A 9,300-nucleotide genomic window follows, 5' to 3' on the forward strand; every position below is an offset into this window, starting at 1 on the left:
GTAACATGTAGATGATGAACAGGAGGGCCCCAGCACCAAACCTTGGGGGACACCGGTTGTGGGAAGGTGTGAGATTGGACGTTGTTGATGGAGACGTAGTGATGGTGGCCAGAGAGGTAGGAGGAGAGCCAGGAGAGTGCTGTGCCAATGGATTGTAGACGGTTGAGGAGGATGGTGTGGTCGATAGTGTCAAATGCAGCACTGAGGTCAAGGAGGAGGAGGATGGAAAGGGAACCAGAGTCAGCGGCGAGGAGGACATCATTAGAGACTTTCAGGAGGGCTGTTTCAGTGGGGGCAAAAACCAGATTGGAATGTTTCAAAAAGCTGGAAGTTGAGAAGATGTTGTTGGAGTTGGGAGATAATGGCATGTTCTAGTATTTTGGAGAGTAGAGGGAGATTGGAGATGGGTCTAAAATTGTCCAGGTTGACAGGGTCCAGGCCAGGTTTTTTCAGAAGGGGTGTAATTGTGGCTAAGAGTGGTAGGGAGGGTTCCAGAGCTGAGGGAGGTGTTTATGATGTTACTGATGAGTGGGCTGATAGTGGGGATGCAGGCTTTTAGGAGTGGAGAAGGCATAGGATCAAGGTGGCAGGTTGTTGATTTCATGGTGGAGAGGAGTTTGGTGGTGTCAGAGAGGGATAAGGGGGCAAAGGAGGAAAGAATGTGGTTTGAGGGTGAGTTGAGGCCAGATTCTGGGGGAGAGTGAGTGGAGAGAGAGGAGTTAAGTGTGGTATGTATGGTTTGAATTTTGGAGTGGAAAAATGACAGGTAGTTATTGCATTTTTCTGCAGAGAATGTGGAGGAGATGTTGTCCATGGGTTTGGTAAGCTGAGCAAATGTGGAGAAGAGGCTGCAGGGGTTTGTGGAATTGGAGTGTATGACTTAGGAGTAGTAGTAAATGTAAATGTCCTGTCCACTAAGCCAAGCAACGCTGTCTCATCCTTGTCATTCATTTTCATTGGTCAAAGATTTCTAAAACCATCAGGCCAACGTGAAGGCTGACCAATAGAATTGTTTTATGTCATAAAAAGAGACCCAAAAATAGACTTGTTAGGTTTCCACCCGACAGTGACAATGTGGAAATGCTCTTTCTTTCACTATTAAACATAGCCATGAGTTCTAATGTTGATTTTTCATGATTTGACTTCAAACATTTTAGGGATCTTTAAGATTTTTTTATGACCACATGTGACACTTCACCACTATCACTCCAGGTTTTGATAACGTCAGGGAGTGTTTAGCCAAGTTCTAGCAGTTTCAGCATCCCCTTAGTTGTTTTCTTTGCTTGATGCAGACCAAAAATGTGAATCCTCTGAAACAGGGTCACATCTTTTTCATGACTACAGTAAATATCTTCTGGCATAGTTGCAGTTTGAGAAGTTACTTACTGCATCAGTTTGGGTTCAATAAAGCTACAACATTAATCCCTGCAATGGAAGAATCTTAACTATTTACTAAATCAGGTAGCGGTTTTATTTTATGGCCAGTCTGTGTATTTTTGGAACATAGGTCTACGATTTGGGATCACAGGAGGTGTAGGGACACAAATGTGGGGATAGCATTATTTGTGGATTCATTGAAGTTAGCCAGAAACACTGAACGTTAGAAGAACAGAATGGATATCAAGGGAAATTACAGAAAGGAATCTAAGAAATGTGAATGCTGTGTTGAGAGGAAGGAGTGGATGAGCAAGGGAAGATATCTTATCTTTAAAGATAAGGGAATAATATTCTGCCTTGTGGCTGTTTATATAAGCTACTTCATAAGGTCTTCATTTAATGTAAGTAAAATACTCTTTCAGGTAGCTGTAGAGTTCAAAAAAGGCATTGTTTTAAAAAAGACATTATATATATGTGTGTGTGTGTGTGTGTGTATATATATATATTGTGTGTGTGTGTGTGTATATATATGTATTGTGTGTGTGTGTGTGTGTGTGTGTATATATATATATATATATATATATATATATATACACACACACACACACACACACACACATACACATATATATAAGGCCTGTAATGGTACACGTACTGAACCGAACCATTTCGGTACACACCTGTTCGGTTCAGAAAGAAAAAGGAACGAAAGACGTTGTTTGATGCGGAACTTTAAATCTGCGCAAGTTCCACACGGACATATTGAAGGACGCGCACATTGATCCAAAATACGAAATAGCAGATGATATAAGGTAAGAAAAACAAAAACAACAACAACAAATATGATGTGAACCTGGAAGGAGGAGACTGGAGACCCTCCACCATCATTGCAGTCCAGTTTGGGATCAGTTCAGGTCCTGGTGAAAGACAACAATGGGGAAACAGACGTTAATAAGACGGACGTTGTTTACCGCCTATGAACTACGGTAGTTCTAAAACACTTACACTAGCTCTCTCTCTCTCTCTCTCTCTCTCACACACACACACACACACGCTGTATAACAGAGGAATAGAACCCGGAGTTGGACGTTGAAAGAATATAAAGTTTCACTTTCGTTTCACGCCAGCGTTAGTTACGTTAGTTGTGGACCCCCTCACTCCCCCAGCTCCGACCAAAAAAAAGAAACAAAAACAAAAACATCCCCAAGACAAATCGCACCCTGCACGCACGCGCACACGTACACAAAGTGTCCTAAACAGTTTATCTGTCCTAAAATAAATAATTTGGTTATTTTTTTGTTGTCAAAGTTGCTCTTCAGTTTATTTAAAGAGAATACCAGTTTGTCCTCTTGTTAATGTTGCATTTCATATGGAATTTTTTAGGTATTTTTATGCAGATTGTGAACTGATAGAACTGTGATTTGATTTTTGTTGTTTGTTCAAAACTCCCTGTCAGGGAAAAGTGCAATACTAATGTTTAAAATACATTTAGTAATATTAATAATCATTTTATTTTCTATATAATTTATAGCAGCAGAATTATATTCCTGGTTTTATATATACTATATTATGTCCAAAAATTGGGGGGAAATTTTTCAAAAACTCATAAATGTATTAAAGACATTTTGAGGGGTTTTCTTTCTTCCTGTACCAAACAAAAAAAAACGAACCGTGGCTTTCAAAACCGAAAATGAACGTAACTGAAAATTTAGTATATATAAATATATATATATATATATATATATATATATAGAGAGAGAGAGAGAGAGAGAGAGAGAGAGAGAGAGAGAGAGAGAGAGAGAGAGAGAGAGAGAGAGAGAGGAAGAGGAGAAGACCTTGGGGCCAATGGCTGGGGCTGGCCTGAGAAGGCCTTGGGATACCCCCAGGGGAGCTGGTGAAAGTGGCTTGGAGAGGGCTGTCTGGGCTCCTCTATTGAGGCTACTGCCCCCGCAACCTGGACCCAAATAAGCAGAAGAATGCTTTTTCGCCTTTGCCATCAGGAGGTCATGACAGTGTGAATACCTGACAGAAAATGACATTGAATCCACATTTTTGCACAGATTTTGGCTTTTAAAGGCTGTGGTCTTAACCTTTTGATCTCCTGATGAACAGCCTATTTCAGTTCAAGTATTGTTTTCAGTAAATTGCTTACTCAGTTGAATTTTTTTTTGTCTCACTCCCTTTTCTTCTTTTTGCATTTTAAAAACTCTACTTAGAACCTTCTTAAGCTCCAACAGTGCAAAATGTAAATTCTTTGATCATGTGTGTATACACACACACACGCACGCACAGACAGACAGACAGACAGACAGACAGGCTCATATATATATATATATATATATATATATATATATATATGAGCCTGACCTTTATATCCCTATTTCACGTGAGACAACACTGCACCATGGTCACCTGTACCTAGCAATAAATTAATGATATGATGTGAGAACTGTGTAAATCATGAATTGATAAAAGTTTAAAGCATTGCTCTCCGCTATGAGTGGAACACTTTCTATTTCTAAATAGCAAGGAAATTAAGTTAGATACAGGAGAATGGAGAGTGCGAAGACACATGAGAATTGTTTTTGTTTCGTGTGGAATGACAATGCTTTAGAAGTAATTCTTTTGATCACCGTAATAACAAGTGTCATTTTTATTAGCATGTCACTTTCCACAGCATTAAACGTGTTTTCAAGTTCTTTTATGCAGGGTAAATAATGAACAACGGAGTACACAATGCAAGATAAGAGGTCAAGGGTGGGTAATGAAAGGTAAAAGCATAAAAACAAAGCTACTGACATGAATCTTGAGCGATGATTTAAAGTCTGCATATTTCTGCGTTCATTGTGACCTTGCATTATTGTATGTAGTTTTCATGGATCCTTTAAACGTTTAAAAGATCAGCAACATGTATAAAGAAACTGATTGTCTAATGCCTTTGATTCTGCACAATATTCTTTCTTTCATTGCAGACATGTTGCAAGCACAGGTGGCTTATCGTCAAGAGGCACACATATCATTTTAAGATGAAAACCTTTTTATGTTCTCATATTCTGGTGTCTCATCTTACTTTAAAGCCCTTTTTGATGTCAGACATATCTCATTAAAGTCTTCTTGTCAGTTTTTTTTTTTTTTTTTTAATTTAAATCTCCGCTAAGTAAATGTATTTTCAGAGACTTTCACAGAGTTCTTCAGCTGTAATTCACATGATGGAAATCATCTTTTCCACTCAACTTCTGTAATGAAACCATAGTTATTCTGCGTCTTGCAGATGTAGTCAAATAGATAGGAAAAGGTTTCTTTTTTTCAGAAGGGAAAACCATATCCGGGGCTATGCTGCACATGGCTGATAGTTGACTGACTGTTCTGCTGCATGAGTGTTTTCTACAGTACGCTAGATTGTGTTCTCATTTTTGGCAATACCAAGCACACATCAATCTCAGGAGCTTTAAATTATGCTATAAGCTTATTCATAAAAAGTTTTTTCCAGAGTTTATTTTTTTATTGTGCCATAACTTCAACATTAAAATTCAATAGTGAAATGTTTACTACTCTACAACTCCCTTGAAACTTGTTTTACTTACTTTTATGTGTTTTTGTCTTTGGATTCAACCTGAAGTTTTTTTCTGTTACATGGCAAGTTCAACAATCAACCACACCAACGCACATTGCAGTAGTGGATTATTAAATCTGTTGTAACAAATGTATTTGTATGTTTTGTTTTTCAAAGGGTCCTGAAAATGTATTTTACAATATAGAGGGAATTATGTTCATTATTAATGCTTATTAATCAAATAGTAACTACTGTAATCAATAAATGTTATTAATCATTTGATTTCCTTTCATAAGTTCCATTTAATGGGATGCTGTATTCTATGTATGCTTATTTTTGTTGCTTCTTAAATACCAAATTCCTAAATTATATTACCCCCCAGCGTTTTATATGTTTTGTTAGTGGTTTTTTTTTTTTTTTTTATGACTTACCGAAGCATAAAAGGACACCCTCTGTTTCTTTCTCCAAACCCAAGATGACACAAGCCTCATGTAACATCCAATCATGTGTTGCAGATGCCACTTTCTGCCTGACTTCTTCTATGTACTGATGCATTATAACTCTGTATAAAAGGGAAAATCTTTGGGTAAAGGTTGTTGCATCTTCAGTGCAATCAAAGGAACTCATTTGTCACCAAGGCAAATCATGCTAGATTAGCTTTACAGGTCAAATGGCCTTGACATCATATTTTTCCTCTGGGGTTTTGGCATTAAACACAACTATACAGTATAAACATGAATGAGCTCAAAGAAAGAGGGTGAAATTATGAAAAAGAGACACTGATTGAAGATCAGTCACATCCTACATCAGTTCCTGGAATGGAGTGTATTTTTATGACAGACGAGGCATGTTAAAACCTGCAAAGAACATAATGACATGTCAAACTAGCACTCCCATATACCTCCATCCTTTGTTATTACTGCTGCTAGTGCTGATTAGCTCAGAGATGGCAGCGGATGTCCAGGTTAGTGGGATGGTTGCTGCGCTAGAGAAGTTAATTGGACAGAGTTGATTTCTACTGATAGCCAAGGTCAACTCACATGTTTAACAGAGATATCTATTAAAAGATGACATGAAAAACACTGAATTACACCTAAACAGTGACATGTCATTGTTACACTTTAATCATGGGATATGTTTCTGATTAATTTATAGTATTCTGGATCCTGCAGTGTCAAAATCTTCAAGAAAATTCACAAAAAGGATTTGGTTTTCAATGTAAATGTTAAAAAGTTCATATACCTGTGGTGGACACACTCTGCACCCCAACAAATCTGCACAGTTGATCTGAAAGAGAAAGACAACTGTTTGTGATTCCCAATGAATTCCCAATTTTTCTTTTCTTTTTTTTTTTTTTTTAGATGGAGCCCACCTACCTGTGTTGAAGCTGATTCCTTTAAGCCCACACATGAAAACAATAAAGCAATTAATTCTGAATCTGGTTATCTTTGGGCTATCTTGGTTATCATCCCTTTTTAGAGGTTAAGACTTCAGGAGTGTGTACTGTGAAAGAACCCACAATTTCCAATTTACACTTCTAGTTTCCAGGATTGAGATGGAAAAGCCATACACACAGAGTCACAAATGAAAGAAATAAAACATATAATAGTAGAAAATATTAGATACAGGACTAGCCGATGATTATATAACAACACATAACAAAGAAGTTTCATATATAGTACAGTGCTTAACAATAAAATGATTCATGTCATTGTTTTTTTCTGTGCTCAGCCTGTTGAAAGGGAGCCAAGTTTGATAAATGGAGTTTTCTATATACAGTACAAAGCTCAGAATAAATGTATCTGTAGGTCTGGTTGTGAAAGAACTGCACTGAGCTGTTCAGTGTTGTGAAGGTTAATTTGATGAGCTGTAAACTATAGACTACTTTTTATGTAAGTAAAAATCTAATATGTAATGAAACAACATAAAACTACATAGTTGTATAAATTTGACTCTATTATGATGTCTCTAACAAATGTTTTGGGCCTGCACTCATTTAATCTATAATTGTACAAAAGAAGCTGATCATCTTTATTCAAAGTTTTTACTTCAAAGATTTAGATGTAACAATCTATATAATATATAATTAGCAATAGTCTGTGCAATGACAAGCAGAGATAAAAACTGAGCTGTTCAAGAAGACAATACAACAAAGATGTGGTTAGATGATATACTCCGACAGAGTAATGTTTCAGCATACCTCTGGTTTTTTTGCAGGTGCAATGAGGGAAACAACCAGTCAGCATCCTGGAATCCTGCAGAGTCCTCTCACTGCAACAGGCGTAGGGTCCTTCCCCAAGAGGTTCAGAATGACCTAGAAAGACCATCTTCCCAGGATCTTCCTCCTCCACCACCCCCTTCTCCGCTGCCTCACCCCCACTCCATTCCCCTATTAGAGAAACACCTCCCTATAGTGACCACTTCGAACGGCCGTTCTGACCTGTTGGGGCGAGGCCTGGGGCCAGGGCAGGGGGGCTCTGGTCAGGGGACAACCCCGGTGCAGTGCCGGGGTTCGGGAGTGGGTGAATGCATCCCAGGCCTGGGTGTGGGCCGAAACCCGCTGGTTCAGGAGCTCTCAGAACTGGAAGGTCAGATTCTTATGATTAAGCAGCAGCTGCAGTCTGCCATGAGAAGGAAGAGAGAGCTAGAACAGTACCAATCAGAAAACCAGACTGCACCCAGTCAGCCCACCACACAACAGTCTAATCAGTTCACTCAGTATACCCAGTCCTACCAGCAGACTAACCAACACACAAACAAGCTGCCAGAGTTCTGAAGCTTTTCTCCTCTCTTGTTAACCTGGTTAGATGTGGGACTAGTTTCCAAACCTTATGTAGGTTGTGGAAAACACTGATCTATGCTTGATGTCTGGGGCTGGAACCTTCACTGGAGGCAGGATCCTCCTCTGGACTGGAATGTTCTCCAGGGATCTGATCTTGCTTTGTAACCCCAGCTGAACATTTCCCTGAATTCTGGAACATGGGATTTAATGGAACAGGAGGCACTAAGCAAAAATTAACCAGGAACCCAGAACCAAATCTGTTCTGACACCTTCACTAGCTGCTTTCATAGAAGAGCTGTACAACCCATCCCCCCATCAAAACCCACTTTCTTATCCTCCTGTTATTTTTTCATCTGCTTACATTCTTATTTCTCTCCACTCTGTCCTTTTTTTCCCATTCCATCTCTTCCTTCTAAGCCTTTTCTCCTCGAAGGTACAGATTTGCTTGCATTGAAGAAAAGCTTGGTCATAGATAAAAGAACTCACAGGTATTTAGGCTTAATGGGCTAAATCACCTGAGTCTAATGTTGAGACTCACTAAGTGTGTAAATGACCTAGAGTTGAACCCAACCAGTTATGTCTTTAGGTCCTGTGAGTCTTGCTGAAACCTTCTATCTTTAAAAGAAAAAAAAAAAAAAAAAAAGAAAACCCAAAGATTTAATTTGACGTTGTTGTGCACTGATGTTTCTGACCATTGATAATCAATTTGTTAAAATCCAATCAGGTCCCGAGGTCAGGTTTTCCTCTAGTCTTTCTGAGAGATAATGGGGTAAAGAGGAAAAAAAGATTTAAGGCACTGGCAAGATAATGCTATATTCATTAAAAACATGTGGTAGGCAGTTTATGGTGGATTATAGGAAAATGCAAAACCTCACTTGTATCACTGTACAATGTCCTGCACCTCACAGAACACTCCTGGTTTCCTAAAGAATGATACAAGTCCAGAATTAACTTGTCAGAGTTTGAGTAATAGTCTTCTAAATAATGGTTCAAGTAATAAAGTATAGATAAAATCCAGTGATATTTAACTTTTTCAGTCAGGGATCCAAAATAAACCCCTTGTGTCTCACGCGTACCCAGTCTGAAACCATGTCGGTGCTCTTGTAATACAGTGATACTACAATCACAGGTATTCAATTTTTGGTTCAGACCCACTGTTAACTTTAAGTGGATGATGTTTGATAATGTACACGTGAATATTGACCATGAGTCACACTCTGACATGTTATTTAAATATGAATATTCACAACTGAACACACCAAAACAGTCTCTTTGTGATGACTGTAACTTGTTTTCTTGCATCTGTTCTGTTTGGGTTTGGATGTGTTGCTATTAAAAAAAAAAAAAATTACCTCTCTTGTTTGCACTATTTTTACCTTAAACTACCCCTCAATCAGTTCAAGTCATATACATACCCCATCTGGATCTAACCAAGCAAATATTTTACATCCTTCCATTTGATAATTACTGTAGTGACTGATATGTTCTTACACGTTCTTTAATCCCAACTGATGCACTGAGTAGCTTTCCATTTCTTAAACAACCATATCAGATGACATATCCCATGGCTGTGGAAAAGATGTAACTG

The 9,300-nt window shown here is 38.4% G+C and overlaps 1 protein-coding gene across 1 annotated transcript in view; it reads left to right on the plus strand.

The window, feature by feature from the left end:
* grin3a (glutamate receptor, ionotropic, N-methyl-D-aspartate 3A) overlaps nucleotides 1–8,488 on the plus strand; it is a 150,620-nt gene extending 142,132 nt beyond the window's left edge. The window contains exon 10 of the mRNA XM_030148898.1: nucleotides 7,148–8,488. Coding sequence (XP_030004758.1) covers nucleotides 7,148–7,706 — 559 coding nt within the window. The 3' untranslated portion in view covers nucleotides 7,707–8,488. The remainder of the gene's footprint in view (nucleotides 1–7,147) is intronic.
* Nucleotides 8,489–9,300: the final 812 nt, after the last annotated feature.

The sequence above is a fragment of the Sphaeramia orbicularis genome, chromosome 12 (genome assembly GCF_902148855.1).
Source record: "Sphaeramia orbicularis chromosome 12, fSphaOr1.1, whole genome shotgun sequence".
Classification (NCBI taxonomy): domain Eukaryota; kingdom Metazoa; phylum Chordata; class Actinopteri; order Kurtiformes; family Apogonidae; genus Sphaeramia; species Sphaeramia orbicularis.